The sequence below is a fragment of the Ambystoma mexicanum genome, chromosome 1p (genome assembly GCF_040938575.1).
Source record: "Ambystoma mexicanum isolate Mex_15411 chromosome 1p, UKY_AmexF1_1, whole genome shotgun sequence".
Classification (NCBI taxonomy): domain Eukaryota; kingdom Metazoa; phylum Chordata; class Amphibia; order Caudata; family Ambystomatidae; genus Ambystoma; species Ambystoma mexicanum.
In genome coordinates this window covers 89,853,404-89,877,109 of record NC_090921.1, presented here as the reverse complement: position 1 = coordinate 89,877,109, position 23,706 = coordinate 89,853,404, and the positions used below count along the sequence as shown (strand labels likewise).

The 23,706-nt window shown below is 44.3% G+C and overlaps 1 protein-coding gene across 1 annotated transcript in view; it reads left to right on the top strand.

Annotated features, from left to right (window-relative positions):
- The window catches only part of RNF167 (ring finger protein 167), a 548,009-nt gene that overhangs the window by 246,920 nt on the left and 277,383 nt on the right, over window positions 1-23,706 (top strand). Inside the window, exon 6 of the mRNA XM_069643794.1 lies at window positions 8,258-8,348. Within this exon, the coding sequence (XP_069499895.1) occupies window positions 8,258-8,348 (91 nt within the window). The remainder of the gene's footprint in view (window positions 1-8,257; window positions 8,349-23,706) is intronic.

Genomic DNA, 23,706 nt, shown 5'->3' with positions numbered 1-23,706 from the left:
AGGTGAAGAGAGAGCGGTGCTGAAGTTCCAGGTTCTCTCAATAGCAGCTCGGGTGCATACAGCCCTGGGTGGCTGTAATGAAGCAGCCCAGGTGAAGAGAGCGGTGCAGAAGTTCCAGGCTGCCTCTTCATTGCAGCCTCGGTGCATAAAGCCCTGGGTTGCGGTAACGAGGCAGCCCAGGTGAAAAGAGAGCGGTGCTGAAGTTCCAGGCTACCTCTTCATTGCAGCCTGGGTGTATACAGCCCTGGGTTGCGGTAACGAGGCAGCCCAGGTAATTAATCTGTGGCCTGCACCCTCCATCCCAAAGTAGAGGAGGTGGGCTGTGAAAATCCAGCAGGGCACGGTCGTGAACACAGTGGCATCCCCATGATCACTGGGGCTCCAATGGGGACACCGCCTGGAGTGAGGATGGCGCAATGGAGTGCGACAGTAACGCAGGCGGCTCCCCACGGCATGGGGCCACCGAACAGGAAGAAGGGACGGCGGGTTCGGCAGTGAGTGCGGGTGGCCTCCCCAGCCTATAGGGACCACCCTGAAGATGGATAAAGCTACGGGTTATGGTGGTGAGGACAGGCGGCCCCACGGCCACTGGGGCCGCTAAGAACAACCAGTGTGCCTCAGCGAGTGAACCCTGACCCGTGTAGGTGGCTACCCAGGATCATTTAAAGTGTGGGGTCATGCACAGTGAGTTGGTTTGGTCTTAGGTAGTGGATGTTTGGGCAGTCCAAAATGTCATCAAGGGCAGACTAGTGCTAAGCATCCAGCCTCCCAACTCCAGATGCCGACAAAGAAGGTACTGTGAAACGGGGGTTATATATGTACATTTGTGGTTTCCATGGTGCACATGATGTAGTATGGTTCTGGAATCCCCAGATTTCAGAACCATACAGATGAGCGAGCACCGGTTGAGGTCGCAACCTGGGGACCTTATAACCTTGTACTTAAATAATTACTTAAGTAATACAACTTCGATAGTTTCAGCAATAGTCATTTACGACAAATTGGCGACGAGGATGCCTGCTGTTGCAATGAGGTCCTCGGGTGAAAAACCATTAACTGAAGCGTGCGAGCTGACGAGATATTACGTTATATCGCAAAGGAACAGAACTGAACAAGGGTCGGAACAAAGCCACATTCGACAAAGCGCAGTGAGTTATACGTTACAAAAGTATAAATTCAAAGTAGTTAAATTACTTACAAATAACCGTGACCGGAGAAGCATCGTATGAACGGTGCGCGAGCAGACATCCAATGGTGCGTTAGAGAAAAGCATCTTAGAAAAACTTTAAAAAATGTGCGACGGCCATCTTAAAAACAAGGAAGGTTGCGTTTCAACCACTGCACGAGCAAGATTGTGACAAAGTGCGAATGCAAGCACAAATGTATACTTGTACTGATTAATAACAAACATTACATAAGTGCACTGAATAAATCAAATGAAAGAAGGAAGTGAAACTCAAACATAATATAAAAATAAAATGCCAATGAAGAAAGCTACCAGGAAAATAGCCCAAATAAGACCAGTAGCATCACAAGCAGCATCATAGTTGAGAAACAGTATCGAATTAACATAACAATTAATGATGCAAAACATTGCTGCCCCAATCCAATTCCTTGCGCAGCCAGGAAATCCAATATGCACTTGGGAACAGTGGCTGTACAGTTTTCAAGTATACCTTAGAGCGATGGGGGGGGGTTCCAACTTCAATGATGACCTTAAAGAAGCCACATTACTGAATTGTGTAGGTGCTGGAGCCATAAGGATTTTCAGGACATTACCAGATCCAGTTAATGTTGAAGAAGGTTCTGAGGAGGTGGCTGCTGGCTCTGGAAAAAGAAAATGAGTTGGCTGTACTTAAATTAACCAAGCACTTGGGAAACAAAACCAACATAGTACTAGAACAATGCCATTTTTTTCCAGGTGACAAAACAAAGGAGAAACTGTTCACACATACATCGCTTCCCTAAGAGGTTTAATATCAACATGCAAATTTACGGGAATAGCGGATGAATATTTGAGAGACCAATTAGTTTTACAAGTTGCAGACTCTCTCAAATTCAACAACGCCTATGGCAAGTGAAAACCGAACCCTGGAACAAGCTATTGAGGTAGCCAGATCAATGGAGTTGGGAGACAAATGCCTGAAGGAAATGCAAAACAAAAAGTGGAGAAATAAGATGCATTCAAGATTTTCACCTAGGAACGTATGATGGGGAAGAAGAGAATCTAATTGTAATGATTTGAAGAATGTCAAAAGACAGATATAACCGTAATAAGAAAGAAAGAGAATCCACCAATAGAATGCAAGGAAGGTGCTACAAATGTGGCAGATACAGACACATTAGCATTGAGAAAGAATGCCCGGCATATTCATCATAGTGTTATAAGTGTGCTTATGTAGGTCATTTTGGGAATGTATGTCGGAGTGCCAGAGGAAGAGGGAGAGCTGGAGCACAATCCATGAATAGAATACAAAGAGATGGAAATCAATTTACAAGGAACAGTATGGCGAACATAAAAGCGGTGGAAGGAATTACCGGCCCGAGCAGTTTGCTGTCCATCACCAATGAGATTGAAGAACAAGTACAAATCCTAGCATTATCAGCAGCTGAAGGAGGTGTAGGGTTGTGGGTGTCTGTTAGTAAATGGGGTGTCATTAAGAGTAATGGTTGACACTGGCTCACCATACACCATGGTGGATATAGAAACATTTGAAAGAACCGCGAGGAAGAAAAGAAGATTTGAAAGATACAAGAGTAAGAGCCACTGGGTATGGAAAGACACCCATCAACATAATTAGATACACATGGGTTCATTTAAGTTTTAAAGAAAGGAAGACATACTGCAAATTGTATGTAGCTGAAAATGGATGATCAATTGTCGGATGGTGGGAACAAGCTTCCTTACGAATTAGAATTCATCCAGGTGAAAATGTTCCTATTTTTGGCATCACTGAAGAGAGTTGTGAAACTAGTGAACATTTGGCAAAGAGCTTTCCCAAAGTGTTCAATGAGACTATTGGTTCATTAAAAGGATTTAAACATCAAATTGTATTGAAAAGGGGTGCCAAGCCTACAGTTCACAAGATGAGGAATATTCTGATAGGCACAAGGGAAGCTTTGCAGCAGGAACTATTAAGACTGTGTGAACAAGACATTATAGAAACGATAGAAAGCTGAGAACGGCTTTCGCCAATTGTCATTGTGCATAAACCAAATGGATCAATCAGAATGTGTGTAGATCTGGGAGACTTGAACGCAAATATTTGGGTGAATAGACGCCTGTTATCAATTATAGGTGAGATGCTAACAACAGTGAGGCCGGCAAAGTTCTTTACAACACTGGATTCATCATCAGCCTATCACCAGGTGGTATTAGACGAAGAGTCAAAACACCTCACGTCTTTCATCACTCCATTAGGGGCATTCAGATACAAGAGGGTGCCTTTTGGACTGGCATCCACAGCAGCCATATTTTAGAGATTAATGCACCAATTGTTTGATGGTCTCCAAGGAGTTCATTATTTCCAAGATGATCTACTGATATCAGTGATGACTGAAGAAGAGCACAACGCAAAATTGTTAGGAGTTTTACAAGTCATCCAAGAAAGAGGTCTCGCGATTAAAATAGTGAAGTGCAAGATGAAGAAGAATGAAGTTACTTATTTGGGTCATTCCATAAATGCTGAAGGAATACATCCAAAAAAAGCTCTAGGTGTATACAATTTTAGGTATTCCAGAACCTACAAACAAAGATCAACTTCAGAGTTTTTTGGGGTTGAGGGAATACTATTCAAAATTCATACATCATTTTTCTGACAAAACGAGACATATGAGAGAATTGATGAGTAAAGGTATGAGATTTACATGGTCTAAGGAATGTAGAGAAGAATTCAAACAACTAAAGGGATTCATCAATACAGCTCCAACACTCAAAATGTTTGATTGTCCCGGGAGGTTAGCTCAGCGGCAATGTGCGCGCCTTGGAAGGAAGACGACACGAAGCAACACAGGTTCGATCCCCGGGTCCGTGCTTAGAAACCTGTGGGTGTTTAAGCGCGTTATAAATACGCAACTAAGACAAAAAAAAACAATTACCCTTCAAAAAAACTAACAATTCCTGTAACAGCGCCTCGATGCCTGTGGGCTGTGTGAGCGCTTTAAAAATGTAAAATAAATAAATACATTGTGGTGCGAAAAGCATAATCTCTGTAGATGCTGTGACATTGGGTTAGGCGGCATTCTCGAACAGATACAAGGGGGCACTGTGGTACCTATTGCCTTTGCCTCCAGGATGTTGAGAGGTGCAGAAAATGTATTCCACCATCGAGAGAGAAGCGCTGGGAGTAAGGTGGATTTTAGAACATTTTAAAGGTTTAAATTGGGGTGCGCTGATTGAATTGAGAACTGATCACAAACCATTAATTCACGTGCTGACTTCTAAGAGCACACAACTAACATCACTACGGATCAAGAGATGGATTTTGGACATTATGCAATATAATGTTCTAGTGAAATACACCCCAGGAAAGACCAATGTTGTGGCAGATTGTATTTCGAGGTTACCTTGGGACTGTGGTGATGACAACATGAAGAATGATGAATCCGTAGAAGAACAAGACACAGAATGTGTAGTAGCACACATCAAGCCAAGTTTTTCCAAAAAAAGAATGCGCTGAAGCAATAGATGAAGATGTTGAACCAGGGTATTTAAAAAAAGCAATCAAAAGTGATTGGAAAGACGTTGACCAGAGTATCAAGATGTGGGACAAGATAAGGAATGACATTTCTTGTGACAGCACATGCATATACAGAGGAGATCGTATCATCCCACAGGCATCATTGTGAGTGAACATAATGGATATTGCGCATGAGGGCCATGTGGGGGGGAGCCTTACAAAAAGGAGAGTAAGAGAAGTATATTGATGGCCGAAATATGTGGAATCAGTTGGAACAATTAGTGAAAGAATGCACAGCATGTGCCATCAGTGATAAAGGAAAGAAAGCACGGCTAACACCATTACAACCTGTAGAAATTCCCAAAACCATATGTACCAAATTAGCTATTGATATAACAGGACCCTTTGAAATGTTAGGACCTCAACAAGTGTATATTATAGTTTTGATGGGCTATACATCCAAGTGGGTAGAGTGGGGTGTAGCAGAAGACAGTTACTGCAACCAAAGTTTTAAGATTTTTAGAAGAGATTTTCAATCGAGTCGGAGTACCTCAGGAAATTATATCGGATAATGGAGTCCAATTCATGTCGCTAGAAGTACAAAATGTTATGAGAGAAAAGGCCATTGAACAACTGCCTTGTACCATCCAATGGCCAATGGGCTAGTTGAAATGGGCTAGATGCCTTGTACCATCCAATGGCCAATGGGCTAGTTGAAAGAATGAATGAATGGATTTATAAAGAGTATAATTCAACTAGCGATTGTTAATAGCCTGTCATGGAGAGAAACCTTAAAAGAATCACTGAACACATGGAGTTACCCCACATTCAGTCACAGAAGAAGAACCTTTCACGCTAATGAGGGGAAGAACGGCCTCTAATAGACTAAGACCTGCCTGGCTCTTGTTGAAAATGAGTAAAGAGATACATATGGATGAGATTATAAGACGAGTAAAGAAGAGACAGGTTGAATACACAAGATATTATGATAAGAATAGACATGTAAGAGAAAGCATTTTTAAAGGAGATTGGGTTTGCGTCAAGGAACTAAAGAAAATATTTAGTGGTGAGTTCAAATACAGGATTCCACAAAGAGTTGTGAAATATTCAAATAAATCTGTAATCCTCGATGATGGCAAGAAGTGGTCATGTGATGACATCATATCATGATGTGATATGGAGGAAGAGTTCAGAGAATGCTAGGAAGAGTAGTATGTCATCAAAAAATAGAAGGATCATACAAAACGTTAAAGATTTTGTGTATTACTGAACTGCACATAAAATCTTCAATCCAAGGTGTTATACTAGAAAAAACGAACATCAACATCATATCCTTTAAATGTTGTGTGTTAAAAAAAAAATGTTTTAGTTTTATTAAATTATTTCACACACATTCTTATTTGTTGATTTTGTGGAAGAGGAGATGTTATATATGTACATTTTTGGTTTCCATGGTGCACATGATGTAGTATGGTTCTGGAATCCCCAGATTGCAGAACCATACAGATGATGATGAGAGCACCGGTCGAGGTCACAACCTGGTAACCTTATACTCTTGTACTTAAATACTTAAGTAATACAACTTCGATCGTGTCAGCAATAGTCATTTACGACAGGGGGGTTTACTGCAGCAGCCACCCCTGTGTACAAAGACCATGTTTTATATGTTGTATATTACTGTTCGTGTTTGTTTATTTATGTATAGTTGAGTGTGCAGTTTTATAAGTAAAGGGGTTTATTATGGGGAAATGTTAAGCAGATTAGATGTTACTTTGTTGTATGTATAGATAATATATAAGGAAGTAAGGGTGTACAAACCCTGGAATGAGGCAGCGGAAGGAAATGGCGGCCTGCCTGAGGCTGCCAAGGGAGGTGCGACCACTCACTGAGGTCATCCCGTGGCCTCGGTGATACCAGGTATTGGGTGAGGGGTCTGTTGTGCCAGACTCTCCCTATGGGTCTGCTTGAGACCCCTCCAAGGAAAGGTGGTCTGACAGAGCAGATCCCCATTTAGATGGAACTCGCGCTCTGGGAGTTACAGGACGAGAATGAGGGATTAGAAATGTTTAACTAGGGATTACATGGGATTACTTGATTTTATAAATAAAGAGGGGTTCCTGTTGGGATCCCTATAAAATCCCCATCCCCTTTTGTGTCTGTCCAGTTAATAAGGTCAGAAATGTGTAGCCCACCTCCTGTTAACAGCACATTTATTTGACAGGAGCAGCGCCCCTCCCTATCTCTATGCGGCTGCCCGGGGGACAGGTGGGGGACAGTCACTGCTCCATGAAGGGAAGTGAACACCTGTTATGTCTTACCTATCCTGGTTCATTAGCTGTTTCCTAAGTATATGTGAGCCTGTGCCTGGAATGCTTGTATTATAGTGTTCCATCTAGAATGTTTTGGTGCGAGTGCCAAGGTTCTCCCTGTTCAGTTGGAAAATGATCTGAACAGAGGGGGGACCGGTGGATGCTTCCCTCCCTTATGTACTTATCCTGCCTGTAACTTATTACCTGTGACGTATGTACCACAAACCCACTAAAGTCTCTTAACCCAACCTGGTCTCCTGGCTCATCATTACAACCCCTCAACTTGTGTTGTAACAACACCCTTGCCTGGGCCTGGGTTGCGATGGAAATCATTGGCTACACAAAAGTATAGCTTGGGGTAAACACGTTTGTCTTGGAAGCAAGAAAATGCGCACACCACATGTACGAATCCCAATCCCGCGCTTAGAGACCAATCGCTGGTATGAAGCGTGTTATAAATGAACAATAAATAGATAAATAAAATGAGGCCGGTGTGCCCTCGTCTGTGATATGGACATGGACGCCTGAAAAATCTTGCGTCCTAAAAATGCAGTTGGTTTGTTTCTGCACTTTTCAAAGTATTTATATGCAGGGGGGTAGGGGGGTAGACTTCCCCCCACCCTCCCCCATACTCCCCTTACAATACATTACCCTAACCCACACTCCACATATATATGCACAGAGAAGGGAATTTATTTTAATGGCATGTTTGGCAGTGGGCTTTTTGTCGGTGACGTTATCACTGGACACTGTTTTTGCTGCTTTATGCTTGTGGCACACTCATTTACTCTGACATGCCACCTTTTAAACCCATCCACTAATCTGGGCATGTACGTGTATGAGTGCAGGTGGCCAGCTGTCTGCAGTCCCCAGTGTTGCCACTTTTGAATGCCATTTGGTGCTTTTCATTCCAGTTCTATGTAACAAGCCTCTTTTATCACTGAAAGCCACCTGTTGCACCCATTTCCTAATCCAGGCTGAGTCAGGCGCGTGGCCAGGTGGCCAGCTGGGCAGCTCTACTGCACGAAGAGTCCAGTGCAGCTTCCTGTGAATGCCTTGTGCTTTTCATTGCAGAACTATGTAGCAAGCTTGTTTCCTCTGGCAAGTCGCCTGTTACACCCATCCACTAATCTGGGATTGGACATGGATGAGTACAGATGGCAGCTTGGCAGGTCTGTTTCCTGCAGTCCCAGTGATGCCACCTTTGAATGCCTTGTGGTGCTTTCCATTCCAGATGTATGTAACAAGGCCTCTTGTTTCTCCTAACAGAAGAAATTAAGAAGCAAATTGTGATTCCCTCCGTCTTCGTGGGAGAAGTGACGTCAGAGTATCTTCGGACTATCTTCAGCTTCTATAAAGGGTAAGGCAGTCAACGAATGGCTTCATTCATGTAGATAAAGCTGCTATGATGGTGCGCTTACTGATTCACCCGGGCCATGGCAGCCACCCAACCAGGCCTTTCTTGGTATCTGATAAACTCTCTACCCATAAACCATGAGTAAAACGTCAAATCAGCACGTCTTTGACGTCCACTCTCGGGAAAAGTGATGCATGGGGGATTTATTTAAGAGCCCTTTTCAACCATAAAGTACACAATATTTCAATTGGACTATGATTTGATCATTCTTTGAGGGCCATGAGCTCGAAAGTGACCAAAGTCATCATTTATTCATTCTAAATGAACAAATATACGAGTGTGAACAAAATAAGTTTTTTTTAAACCAGTTAAGGTTACTACCAACAAAAAAAGAAGTCTGCAAAGGATGGGGGAGCATTGTCCAAATGTAGTGTCTCCCTGACACAAACTTCCTCAATGGCAAACGAGAGCTTAATGCACCCCTCACCACTACTTCAGAACACTTCTTTTAAGGCTAGCATACATGTCCTCTACTGAATATTTAGTGACTGATGTGAAGTAGTAGTGTAGGGTGTTAAGGTTTCGTTTGTAGGGTGATGGAGTTTGTGTTGGGGAAATATTATTCTCTTATATCAGGAAGATGCACAACAATATTTGGAGACGTTTAAGTAAACAGAGAGATGCATAGATGGCAATAATTGAAACCAATCACAAATCCCAGAGTCTCATGAATTAATGAATTGGAGATGTATTTATTTTCTTATTTTGCGCCACATGCCAACGGGCCAGGGGGCGCACGGACAACAGAACACTGGAGCACAGGACAAACAAGTAATCAGGAAGTCAGAAGGATAGCAGGAGTCTGACAGAAAAGGTACGTTTTGACTATTTCTTGAAGGCTGTCAGGGAGTCTGTAGTTCTTATTGCGAGTGGTAGAGCATTCCACTCTATAAGGGCCCGGACAGTGAAGCTAGAGCCATCATATTTGGTCAGTTTGAAGCAGGGTGGTTTGAATTTGTAATGGTCCCTTGAGCGAAGTGTCCGAGCCTGGTGGTCGGGGAGCAACTGTTCGTTAGATAAGGAGGAGCAATAGAAGTCCAGCATTTATAGGCCAGGGTCAGAAACCTATGGGAGAAACTATGAGCCACAGGTAGCCAATGCAGTGCCCTCCTGGAGTCAGATACACAATCATGTCTGCGGAGGCCGGAAATGGCGCAAACTGCTCTGGTTTGAACAAGCCTGTCGATTTAGCCCTGGCCGTCCCAGTCAGAAGACTGTTGCACTAATCAAGCCTTGAATTCACTAATGCCGAGGCAAGGATAGATCTGTTATCGGCCTGATTTGATTTAGGCATTTGACCACATACCCGCATAATGCTAGAGTGTGGGATACATGGGTTTTCATGTTCAGTTCTGCATCAGATATATACCAAGTGTCTTGACGTTGGTGGATACTGGAGCCTGAATGTTTGCAATATCAAAGCTTTTCTATAAGGGGTCAAGTTTGGGCAAGTTTGGTCAGTCGTTGGCCAGTGGCCACAATGAGAAGATCCGTTTTGGTGTCATTGAGAGCTTGAGAAATGGAAATCATCCAGGACTGAATAGCTTGATTTTGACATTAAGGGCTTCAGATTCCTGTGTGTAGTTCCCCGATAGTTCAAAGACCACCTGGTTGTCTTCAGCATAGTTAGTATAGCAGAGACCCCGGTGGTCCAGTAGGTCCAGAAGTGGCTTTATGGAGATGCATGAGCCCTTTGGAACTCTGGGTTAATGATGTTTTAGCGTGATTGCACATCTTTTACTGCTGTTCTTGACACCCGGGGGCCAAGAAGGGATGCTATCCAGTCCGAAACACCCTGGGAACAGCCTGCAAGGCCTTTCAACCTGTCGATAAGAATGGAATGGTAGACCAGGTTGAAGGCTGCTGAGAGGTCTAGGAGCATCAAGTGTGCAGGATGGCTTGAATCCACAATGCTGGCCAAGGTGGTTTTCAAGTCCAGGAGGGCTGCCTCAGTCCCGTGTCAGGCTCGAAAACCAGACTGATGCATGCCCAGGATGTCATTCCGTTCCAAGAATTCCTGAGATGGGCCACTTTGTCGAAGATTTATAATAAAAACGGGACGTTGGTGATAGGTCGATAGTTCTTTGCTATGAGGAGTCAAGTGAGCTCTTTTTCAGTAGGGGTGTTATCCAGACTTTTTTAAGGGAGGTCGGCAGTGTTGGGCAGAATCCAGGGCAGTTCCCTTAGGGAGCACTACCCCAGATTAGGACAACAGGTGAGAACAATAAATCCCCTTTGGTATCAGTCTGTACCACAAAGATTTAGTTGGTAGCTGTGGCTGAGCAGTCAGACTCATCTCAAGAGGGAGATGAGCAGTATTCAGGGTTGACACAATAGGTAGCACAGTAGTATGTAGCAAGGAAACACTGACCAAAGCTTTGTATTAAAAAGAGAATATATATTTATTTTATACACTTCTAAATCAACACATAGATCACAGTTAATAAAGTAAGTTAAGTTTAGTCAAAAGAAAAGCATATACAACTCCCTATTTAATTGTAGACAAGTTTGCGGTAGAGTGAAAACTGAGCAAAACGGCAAAGTGAAAACCAACTACAAATGGCACTCGGGAGGGAAAGCACAAGTTAAACCGAAATATCTTCAGACACCCCCTAGCAAGAGTTCCCTGAAGTTGTGTGAACAAGTAATGCACAGTAACACTTTAGCCAAAAGATAAGTGAATGAAAACTGAGCGAAATGGCACTCCACAAGTTAAAACAGTAGGAAGGAAAAGGGGTTTAGAAGATTTAGGCGCACCCACACATTTCTCATTGAAAACCAATCTAGTGAGAGCAGATCTAACAAATCAGCCAGAGTCAATAGGCCTGAGCCAGAGTCAGCGGTACAGAGCCAACAGCTTAGGAGCAAAAATGTTCTTGTAGCTGCAGTCAAGTCTTTAGTAGAAAAATATTGAAAAGGTAGTTGCGAGGCGAAAGACAATGTTAAGAGAGAGGGCGGCTGACCCCACAAGTAGTTAAAGGATTTAAAACACCTTTAGGGCTACTACGGAGAAAGGGTGGCCTGGCGGAACAATTTACCTTAAACGTGAAGAAGTGCCTCCTGCGGTGGCATTGTTCCTGGTAGTTCCTGCAGGTCGAGGGATCCAACAGAGGAAGAGAGGCTCGCGTCGTGGAGGAAGGTTAAAATCGCTGCACTACCCAGGGATGAAACCAGCCCTGGTGCTGCCAAACGAAGTTTAAAAGGTACGCTCCTTTTAATCACAGTCCGGGTCGATAGCTGCCTGGCTATCCGGTCTCCAAGTGCTGGGCACTGTCGATTCGACCAAGGCAGGTCCGTGGAAGTGTTAGGTGAACTGGTTGACCCCACCAGCTCAAGGGAAGGAGGCTCTTTCGCTGAAGATCTCCTGTCGTCGTGTGGAAGAAAAGTGGTGAGACGATCCGGCAGGGCTTCACCGGTGGTGTAGATGCTGAAGATGTCTCTGGCTTCTCTCCCCTTCGGTTCCGTAGTTCCAGTGGCGACGTCTTGCTCTTCCAGTCCTCAGGACCCTGCATTTATGCAGAAGGAGACCATTCATACAGCCTAGCTGTCACTCACACAGTGGAGTGGTCACCTTGGCGGGAGACCCTCCAGCCTATCAGGTTAGAGTGCGACCTGAGTTGCTGTGGCAACTCTGTCCAGGGGTTCTACTCCCCCTCCCAAACAGACTCAGAGGCGCCGAGAGGAGGGCTTCTGGGCAGAAGCCCACCAAAAGAGCAAACAAAGGATCCCCGACCTGGGTTAGGAATATAGAGTAAGACTTGAGAAAGAAGTTATATGAAAGTTCTGGTAAATAAAACCTACCGGAGTAAAGTTAATAATAAAATAAACTGGTGGTATGTTAGAGGCTGTCAGTAAAAGTATTCGCCTCGAACAATGGGAAAATCCCATAGGAAAATATTTGTGGTCGAATATAAAAGGTAGTAACCACTGCCAGCAGCCAGAAACTTTGTAGAGGGGGACTTTAAGGTACCCTCTCGAAAATTAACATAGGGTGAAAAACTATTAACCCCTTCCAGTACTTCCATATTAAGATGGGGTGTACTGGTTTAGTTCATAGAGATTGACTAGTAAAGTCAATGGGGACTTTACATGCCCTGCGGGACAGTAGTCAGTCCCAGGGAATGGAGTCTATGTTTTGGGGGTCGCTACGACACCCTTGTGTCACTGCAGGGAGGGTGCTGTGTAACACATGTGCACAAAGATGGTTCCTATGGGTGAGAGAAAAGATCCCATAGGCATTGAACACAAAAATAGCCTAGAACACATATAGCAAAGATGCCTAAGAGTGGGAAAAAGAGTCTCACTCTTAGCAGGTAAAAAGCTATAAACCCTTCAAATCCAGCAAAGCTGCTGGGGGACTCTATAGGTAAGGGAAATTAGCCATAAGTGAGAATTCTCCGTAATAGGGGGTTATCCAGACTTCTTTAAGGGAGGTCGGCACCACACCCTCTGTAACTGAAAGATGGACCATCCTTGTAATCCACGGAATAAGAAACGAAATGGCTTCTTTAGGACTAGTGGCCGGTCAAATGTCACTCTTACAGGAGGTAGGTTTCAGATTGTTAACTGTCCTAAGGATTGCAGTCTCTGTGCGCTGTTAGGAACTGAACATTGTTTCAACTGGATGGTGCTTTTATGGCTAAGAATCCTTTTGCGAAAATCCTCTTGGATTTGACACCAAGTGGAATCGCGCTTAATGTTATGGGTGGTGGTATTTTTCACTTCTACTTTTAAAGTTCCTGAGATCTTGATTTGGCATTATGGATTCGTGTGTTGAAATATTTAGATTTTTTCCTCTGACACTTTTTTGTAGTTCACAGCGGTTTTGTATTTCAAGAGGGTTTTGGGAGTAGAGCTTTTGCGCAATTTTCTATCACAAGATCTTTTCATCGACCTGGATTCTTACACAATTTCATTAAACCAGGCATTTCTTATCGTCTCAGGCTTGATGACGTTGCTTTTCTCAGGGGCTAACACCTCAGTAACTTCAGCAACGGCTGCCAAAAGATGGAGCAACCACAGTCCCAAATGAGTCGGGATGCAGAAGTTTGGGTTTGATCAGTTCAATAAATTTGGCTGCCGACATATTCCTAAGATTCAGAGATTTATTTGTAGTTCTAGGCAATTTGTCCAGTTGAATTGGAGCCACAGGGAGACTGATTGTGAAGCAGACCATCAGGTGGTCGGACCAGGGGCAAGAGGAACAGACTGGATTAAGAGCATCCAATCTATGGGTAAGGACCTAGTTGAAAATATGGAAGTGGGCTCTCCAGTGGAACATGTTCCTAACCTCCAACACGTTTCAGGGGAACTCGGTGCTCTGGCAGACTCTCTAAGCAGGTACCCTCTACCAGAAGAACACAAGTGGCAATTCAACAAAGATATCCTAGACTGAGTCTTCTCCCAGTGGGGTCATCCCCATTAGATTTGTTTGCCACAAGCCTAAACGTGCAATGCCCAGACTTCGCGTCCAGGTTTCCCCAACCAGGGTCCATAGGGTATGCCCTATGGATGAACTGGTTAAGGAAATTTGCTTACGCTTTTCCTCCAAAGCCACTCCTCGGCAGGATTGTGCACAAGATGCACCAGGAACAAGCGACTCTAATCCTGGTTACTCCTATGTGGACGGGACACCCTTGGTTTCCACATCTGGTACCTGGTGTGCCTCAACCTGGTACACAAAGGTCGAAAATAACACAGCTGGGAACTTGCCACGCCATCACTCCTAACAATTAGACAGACTGGGAAGAAAAAGAGAGAATATGCCTCATCCATAGGACAACCAGATACATAGAAAAAGAATTATAAGGACTAAGACATATAACACACTAACGTAAAAGCTCAAATTTCTGCATACTTAACTCACACAAATATCCACACAACCACCTTCTTGCACAGCAAACCGCACGCACTTCACCACACCACAAGAACAAACACACGAGGACTCACATCAATCCGATATTCACACCCAAGCTCAGCGCACGGTGTAAACCGAACTGAAGCTGCCAACAGGACATCACCTTTCTCACTTTCCTACTCCCTCTCCACCCTACTAACCCACCCCACCTTTTTGTTTGCAGATCCGCCTGAGCGCCTGGAGACCAATTCCGTTGGTGACAGTGCGTGGTACAAATTTCTTTAACAATAACTTCTACTCAAACTGGCGATGTGCCACCCAATCAAGCTTCCGTGCCCCTACAACATGCTAACACAACACAAGGAAGCATTCCACCAAGCTTGTCCTCAATCTATGAACTTGGCAGTGTGTCTCCTGAAGACGAAGAATTTGGCACTTAAATCTTCCACAAAGATGTATGGATATCCTAAAGGAGGCACAGAAACCCAACACCAGGCACCGCTATTTCAAGTGGAAGAGATTTGTGATATGGTGCAGGCCACAAACCCTAAACCCAGTAGAATGTTCCCCAGCTAACATGCTACATTACATGCTTTACCTACTAGACTACGGCCTAGTATTCACCATCAAAGTTCACCTGTCAGCTTGCACCACTTCGCAAAACAAGGTGTCCTGGTAGAAAGTTCCTGTCATTAAAGCATTCATGGAAGGGGTAAAGAGACTATACCCTCCCATTTCTAACCCGCCCCCGGGTTGGGATCTTATTATCGTGCTCTCCAAGCTCATGGTTCCTCCATTTGAGCCTAAGCACAAGGCCAGCCTAAAGCATCTGACTTAAAAAAACTGCTTTCCTAGTAGCCATCACCTCTATAAAACGAGAGTCCGTGAGCTACAGGCTTTGTCCGTACACGGCCCTTTCTTCGTAATCCACAAAGACAAAGTTGTCATCAGAACACATCCGAAGTTAATTTCAAAGTTCCATGCTAATCAATCTATAGAACTTCCTACCTTCTTTCAAAATCCATCTAACCCGGCAGAACGAAGCCTACACACTCCATACAGTTGATGTATGGAAGGCGGTCTTTTGCCATATGAACAAAACTAAATCCCTAAAGAAAACAGCTCAGCTCTTTGTTTCCATAGCACCTGGGAGAGAGGGCGATCGCATATCAAAGAACGCCATCTCCAAATGGATAGTCAAGTGCATACAGCTCTGCTAATCCCTATACAAAAGTGATTTACCTTTCACTCCCAGGGCTCACTGTACCTGAGGTACTGGAACGTCTTTCGCCTTCATTGCAAACTTCCCCCTAGACACCATTTTCAAAGCTGCTACATGGAGTTCCGTTCATACATTCACACAGCATTATTGCATTGACACTCACTCTAAAGCAGATTCACAGATGGGACAAGGGGTTCTAAAATATCGATTTGCCACTGTACCTTCTCACATCCCACCTCCTTCTCCAGATACTACTCACTAATCTATGCAGAACATGTGATCTAAGCAGACCCATAAACCTCAGAAGGGATACTTTACTCACTGTAATCATATTTCTGTTGTTTGTATCTACTTGGATTCACATGCACCCACCCTTCCTCCCTTACTGCAGTCGAAGGTGTATAGATGTTTTCTGGTCTATCGCTGTTTCTGCTTTATCACATCTGTACTCGCACTACACTTCATGCAACCTCATGTCAGAAATAAACAATCTGAGGGGTCTTGTTGCATGAAGGACCATGGGTACTGTACACGTCACACAAGGGATAGTATTATTAACACGATCTGTCGATGTCTGTTTTTGAGTTTCAAAAACAAATCTTAATATTCTGCGACTACCACTAGTTGTCGTACTATGCATAGCATGTGAATCTAAGTAGATACAATCATATGTAATACGATTACGGTGGATAATGTATCCAATATAGAGCACTCCACAACAAGCCACTTGCCTTGAATTAAGGGTGTTTTACAGATTGAATCCTTTAATTAAGATGTGCATAATCCCACTATCTATTTGATAATCTTCACAACTCCTCCTTTTAGCCTGTCGGCCTGTTAGAGTGAAGTCCCTCAAAAGGAGTGGCCTTTGAGTGGCCTGTACTAACCTCAGTTCTACAGATAAGGGGTGTATGGGACACTTCTACTGTCTAAAAATAGGGAAACGGTCCCCAAAAATGAAAATAGGGAGTACACATACTCAAAGGAGTGTGAGAGCCCCTCTACTAAGAACAAACATAGGTCAATGGAATTTCTTCCACCCAGGAGGGTCTACAACAACGTTGTAGCTCACTGCACCCTTCACAGAGGAGAAATATCGATTTGCATATCCATCTTTGTCCCACCCACAAGACAGTCAAGAACCGAAATGCTAGGCTATTCTCCTCTGAACAAGAGTACCATCAGCAACCCCAAGCAAGTGTTTCGGGCTAGTCGGGCCTCATCCGTTAGGTGACGCTGTGCCTCTCTCAGCACAGTAAGCACGGGGTCCACGTTTGGATTACCCTGGGTTACTTGGGATGAAGCCCCATGTTTTACACATTTACAAAGGAGTGTGGGAGCCCTTCGACTGAGAACGAACATGGGTCAAATACCTTGTTCTATGGAATTTCTTCCACCCACGAGGATCTACAATCACGTTTTAGCTCACTGCAGCCTTTGATAATCAGTTTTGTCCCACCCACAAGGGCAGTTCAGCACCAAAATGCTATGCATTTTGAAATCGGCTCTGAGTAAGTCCTCGACGACGCCCAGGCCTCCCTCCAGGAGGTCTATGCTAAAGCCATCAATGATGACCACCAGCACCCCGCCAACTAGACTGTCAATGTTGACAACCACGACGGCAAGCAGGCATGCTACTTGCCAACCACGTCAATGACTGTGACAGCCTCGTCGAAAGGAAATCTTGTGGCATGTCACTTGATTACCACCACTGCCATAGTGACGGACGTCTCCGACAACCCCACCAGCAAAAGTGTCAGCACCGGCGGCTCGACCACGAGCATCGTACCCTAATCTTGGAGTGGCCGTACTATCAGAAGGGACCCTCGTTATATAGAGCCAAGTCTCTCTTGCTCTGAGCGTGTACAGTAGCTGGATGAAGAGGCCATCATATCATCTCCATCTTCCCCATCACGAAGGACACCACCTCCTAGAAGGCAATCTAGTACCCAACCGGGAGAGGCGAGTCTAATCAGACTGCCAGTATTACCACCCCTGCACACATCTACAGAGGATGACTTACCTCTCATGCAGCCAGCTCAGTCGTTGCCTCCCCAGAGGGACATGTCACTGGACATTTTAACCACCTTAACCATACTGGTGGCAACTTTGCAACTATGGCTTCCGGCACCGTTTCCAGTTCTCGTACAGCCTAGACGTCCTCACTCTGATGTCCCTGGCCCATCCAGGGATGATGACATTCCACCCCACCGCCCCCATTGCCTTCAGGAGGCGTGAATGCCAGTCAAGGCCTCAGCAACTGTCCCATACAGGGAAGGACACAGATCCCATCCACTTCGGGTACGTGGCATCCACACATTTGTCCCACACTGACGAATTTGAAGATATCATCGCGGCCGATGTGGAACCGGATAATATTCCGATCAGAGACTCGCCCCTTGATGAGGTAGGGGCCTTCCATGCGCTTGTGGACAGGGCGGCCAAGATAAGGCCGAACAAGGACAGTGTACTGTATCAATGCAGAGAACAGGGCAGAAAATCAGTGATTGTCTATTCCGCTGTTTGTGTCTGGGAGGACGGCCTGGTCATCTTGGCGCATCCCACTACAGCCCCAGCAAAGACGGACTGCTTCGACAAAAAGTACAGTGCCCGGGAGAGCGCTCCCGCCTGCCTCTACACCCAACCTATGTCACACTGTTGTTTCTGCTCCTGTCAGCCAGAGGTCGGCTAATACAGCGTTGTCTTGCTCCATTCCCCCAGACAAGGAGGCCAAATGCATTGATGTCTTTAGACAGAAAATTATTGCCACTGCAGCCACGACTATCGGGACAGAAAATGCAATGGCCTTCGTCGCACGTTATGGTCACGATTTGTGGTACAAGATGGGTCCCGTACTAGAGTTTCTGCCGGATGACAAGAAACAGGACGCTATGGACATCTTCTGTGAGGGCGAATTGGCATCAGACCATGCCATCATGTTCATGGCCAGTTTGGGAATGGAGTGGTCCTGCACAGGCAAGCTTGGGTCAAGGCCACAGTCTTTCGACCTGATGTCCAGTCCTTGGTTGTAGATATACCCTTCGATGGAAAATACCTTTTTGGGAGAAAGGTGAATGAGCCTTTACAGTCCATTAACACACACTGAGACTGCTCGCTCTCTGGGCATGCTACAACAAAGGCGCCAGTCCTTTTGCATTGGCAAAAGGCGTTATGGAAGAACTTGCGGGAAACCCACCCCACATACCAATCCTTGTCTTCCTACAAGACACCGTACTCTGGGGACCAGTATAGAAATAATTCCTACAGCAGTTTGCAGTGCTGCTGTGGCTCCTCCCAATCTAGGGGCCAGTCTGGCTAGCAACAATGACCAACCCAGGGGCCCGGTATCCCGCTTCAGCGCCCTGGTGGGAGGATGACTGCCAAGATTCGTCAAGGAATGGAGAAACAGCATGACCAATGAATGGGTGCTATCCCTTCTCCAGCAGTGTCGTTCGCTGGAGTTTGTAGACCTTCTACCAGACATTCCTCCTCACACAAGTTGGAGAAGTTGTGATATCTCCTGCTGCAAGAAGTGCAAGCTCTGCTAGAAAAAGGGGCAGTGGAGAAGGTGCCAAAGGACGAAGTGGGCACAGAAATCTACTCCTGCTACTTCCTGATAACGAAAAAGGCACTGCACAACAAGTAGGGGGTTGGAGGCCCATATTAGATCTACAGGTGCTCAACAAATTCCTAAAGGCACAAATATTCCATATGGTGACACTGCAACAAGTTCTGTCCCAGCTACAGCAAGGAGATTTCTTGTCATCTCTCAACCTTGAGGACTATTAGTTTCACATCCCTATTCGCCACTCACAACGGCGCTCCCTACGCTTAGTGTTGGCAGGAGGGGACTATCAATTCAAGGGCCTTCCCTTGAGCCTGCATTCTGCTCTATGGGTGTTTACCAAGTGCCTTGCACCAGTGGTGGCACACCTGCAGCAGAGGGGCATCCACGTGTACCCATATCTAGACGACTGGTTGGTGAGAGACCCCCTCCTATCCACTGGCAAAAGTCAACACAATAGCCACCATCCAGTGTCTGCAGCAACTAAGTCTCTCCATAAAGCTCCCAAAGTCGCACCTGTTGGGTAAGAATTGATAGTCACGCTGTGTGAGACTACACAACACTTATCTGCTTGGTATTAGGTAACCCACCTTTTGGTATAGTTCTGTACTACACAAGTTGGTAGTGTGACTGAGCAACCAGGCCTATCTCAAGATGGATACATGTGAGCTGTATTGCTGTACAAATGAAATCCGTAAATACAAGTAGCCAAGCAACACTTACTCAAATTTTCAGTTATAATTATTTATTTAATGAACATCAATTTTTAAATGAGCACTCTTTAAAAGGGCAATTTGTGCAACAATGTAAACATACTTTAAAAATACTTTTCAGAATCAAAACGAGTTAGTGGATCACCTTTGGATATGCTTCTTACATTTAAACCTTCAAACTGCAAAGGAGATGTCTGCCCAGCACACATCATAAAAGATGCTGCGAGGGACCTCTCTCCATTAATTTCCAAGCTGATCAATGCCTCATTTGCCTCTGGCACAGTCCCAGTCAACCTCGAACAATCTTGGGTTCTCCCACTTCTGAAGAAGCAAACTCTAGACCCACTCATCGCCACAAACTACCGCCCTATCACGATGGTACCATTTTTACTTAAAATCTTGGACAAAGTTGCCTACTCACAGATACAAAAATACCTTGAGCTACATAAACTCCTAGGGATCAGACAATCTGGATTCTGTCCGCTACATGGGACGGAAACTGTATTGATAGATTTGAAAACACAAATAGATGAGCTGAGAGACAAAGGGAAGACGGGACTACTGCTGTTACTTGATCTCTCAGCTGCATTCGATCTGGTGGATCATAAGGTCCTCTGCAGACACCTTGACTCTGCAGCCCACTTCTCCACAGATGCTGTCAAGTGGATAGAATCATTCCTGAGCGACAGAACCATCAGAGTATTCCCCTCATCAGCGGCGGCTGATCCCACCCCAATCGTGTGTGGGGTCCCTCAGGGCTCATGCGTGTCCCCCACTCTGTACAACATATTCACCAAGCCATTGTTCGATGATCTGGACCTTCTGGGTATCACCTACACCAACTATAAAGGTGATACACAGATTCTCCTCCCACTTTCCAGGGATCATGATAAGGACTTGGCGTTGGTGAATAGAATCTACCTCATCATTCAGGCATGGATGGCCACACACGGCCTATGCCTGAATCATAAAAAAGAGCTGATCATTCTTGGCACCCCTTCTAACATCTCCAAACTAGGTCACCAATACGCTTATTTCATCATTGATGGCAACAATATCATAGTCTCAAAGGAGGTAAAAACCCTAGATTTCTACCTGGATGCTACCATGTCTTTTAATAAACAACTGAAATCCCTGGCCTCCACTACAGCCTACACGTGCAAGCTCATCAGTGCTGGCAAGCCCTTCCTCTCCAACGATATCTGCATTATACTGGCCAGAGCATTAATTCTCTCCAGATTAGACTACTGCAATGCTCTCTACAGTAGCGCTAACAAAGCTAGTATCCAAAAACTACAAATATTACAAAACAACGCTCTTAGAGCCGCACTAGGCACTAACAAAAGAACGCACATGACCACAATCAGACGCCAATATTTTTATTTTTTTATTTTTTTAAATTTTATTTCAGCTCATTATGAACTTTTAAAATAATAAAAACAAAGCAGAACTTCCTTCTTTACAATTGCGATGGTTAACAGGCAACATTTGTCTCTCAGGCTTCCAGTTTCTCCAGTTCTATTCTGTTCTCACTTTCTACCATAGTTCTTTACACCCTCTTTCGAGTCTTCGTCATTTGTGTTTTATTGTTCCAATTTTTTTTCTAGTTCTCCCAGGTATGTCGTTAGTTGCCTGTTTAGACCTTCATGTAGTAGCGCCTATATGTCATCATTCGTTTGGTATTTACTCCCTATGGTTACCTTTTTTAAGTGAGTTTCCCTTCTCCTGTTGGAAGTACGCACATTTCAAGACCAGATGTTTTCTTTTTGCAATCGGCAAAATCGACACAAGTCATCATTCTCTTTATTTTTATTCCAGAGATTTAGTACTTGTTTGGTCTTGAACAGATTGACAGAACATAAGAAATCGTTTTCTTCTTATTGGACAAGGGAAGCGTCCAAGTATTTCGGTATCTTGTTGAGCATTCTTGCTTCCGAAGGAGCATCTTCCATGCGTCTATAGGATGCCCTCAATGCTAATGTTTCGCACCAGTCACATTCCCATAGTTTTTTCTTTACTTTGTTGGGATTTTGCTTTAAGGTTTCCACATTTGTTCCAATGGTCTCCAACATTTTTTCACAATTTGCTTTCCACTGCGTAAAGATGGTATCAGTTGATGACTTATTTGGGCAGTTTAGAATCTTAAATTGCGGGAGATCGTCCGCTCCCACAATCTTTCTATATAAAGCTAGAGTATTCCATTGCACTCTCGCGTTGATTGATGTAAGGCCTAATTCGTATCGCAGGCAAGCGACAGGCGCCCCTTTGGGCAGTTGTAGTGCTCTTGACCAGAATGTGTTTTCACACCACGTCCAGGTGTTAAAAGAGCAGCCCAACATTGTTTCTGCACCAAAAATTAGTGTCGGATGGCCTTTGCTCTGTAAAATTCTGTCACCGGTTTTAGACCGAATTTTCCGTATTTTTTGTTTATTGTAGCAGCTTGGGCTCCCAACATCGTGCACGTTCTCCGGATGTTCATTATCATTGGTTCGTCAGTTAAGTTAGAATTTATTGTGACGCCGAGATATTGTGCTTGGGTTACACGGGCAAGCTGTACTTCACCTACTGACCATGTGTACTTTATACTTTTTTTGCTTGGCACTCCTCTTAGATTTTGCAACACTAGTATCTCGGTTTTGTTAGTATTTATTACCAAGCCATTTGTGTCTGTGTATTTTTTCAGAGCCGTTAGCTTTCTTTGTAGTCCGATCAGTGTTTGATCTAATAGTACCATGTCGTCAGCATATACCATGTGACCTAGATTTTGTCCATTTATTTTTGGGGGAAAAGCTCTAACTTGGTTTAGGTCTTTGCTGACATCTGCAGTCAGTAAATTAAATATGGTTGCTCCTAAAGGACAGCCCTGTTTAATACCTCTTTCCGTTCTTATTGATGATAGAGAGCCTTTCGCGTTCAGCCTGATTTTAATCGATGTCTCTGAATACAGTTCTTTTATTGGTCTTAGTAAGTGTGGAGGACAGTTCCTTTTCTTCATCTTTGACCATAACAGTTGCCGATCAACACTGTCAAATGGATATGCGAGGTCTACGAACGCTATATATACCTTTTTGTTTTGTTTTTCAAGGCTTCCATTTTTAGCATGTTGATCATCAGCAAGTTCAATGAGCATCCTACTCCTTTTACGAAGCCGGTTTGTCGGATGTCAAATTGCTCTGTCTCCTTGATCCAAGCTACTAGCTGTTTAAAAATTTGATTAGCGAAGACTTTCCCAATCACGTCGAGCAACGCGATGGGCCTATAGTTTTTCGGTTCAGAGCGGTCCCCTTTTTTGAATATTGGGACAATTATTGCTGTTTTCCACGATTTTGGAACTCTCTTTTCACGTTGGATGATTTTGAAAAGAGTGTAGCAAAAATTTGCCCAAGCCTCAGGCTGATTCTTCAAATGAGCATTCGTTAGGCCATCAGGCCCAGGTGCTCCCGAGGAGCTCAGCTTTTTTATGTTTATTAAAATGTCCTCCTCCGTGATGTTAAGTGCCCACTCTGTTAGATCATCCATCGGCCTCACTCCTCTTATGTTTTGTTTCGAAAACAGTTCAGTGTAATGTTCGATCCACTTTTGTTCAGTCACCGTGTTTATTATCAAGGCTCCTTGTGGTGCTTCTAAGTTGTTGATTACGGACCAGAAGCGTTTTGCTGCTCTTGTAGATATCAGCGCTAGCATTGCTTCAGCATCTTGTTGCATGATTTTGTGTTTGTGCATTGATAGCCATGCTCTATATCTCCTCTTGAGCGTTTTAGTTTTTAGTCTCTTCTGTTCTTCATCAAGTGTCTTTAAGGCTCGAATATCTTTGCGTAGTTCTCTTTTTTTTTTGGACTATTTTAAACATGTTGGTGTTTATAAATCGACTTTTGGTTTATTCTTTGCGCTGCAGTGTATTTTTCGAGCAGGTTGCTGTAGTCAATTTCTTCGTTAAACTGAAG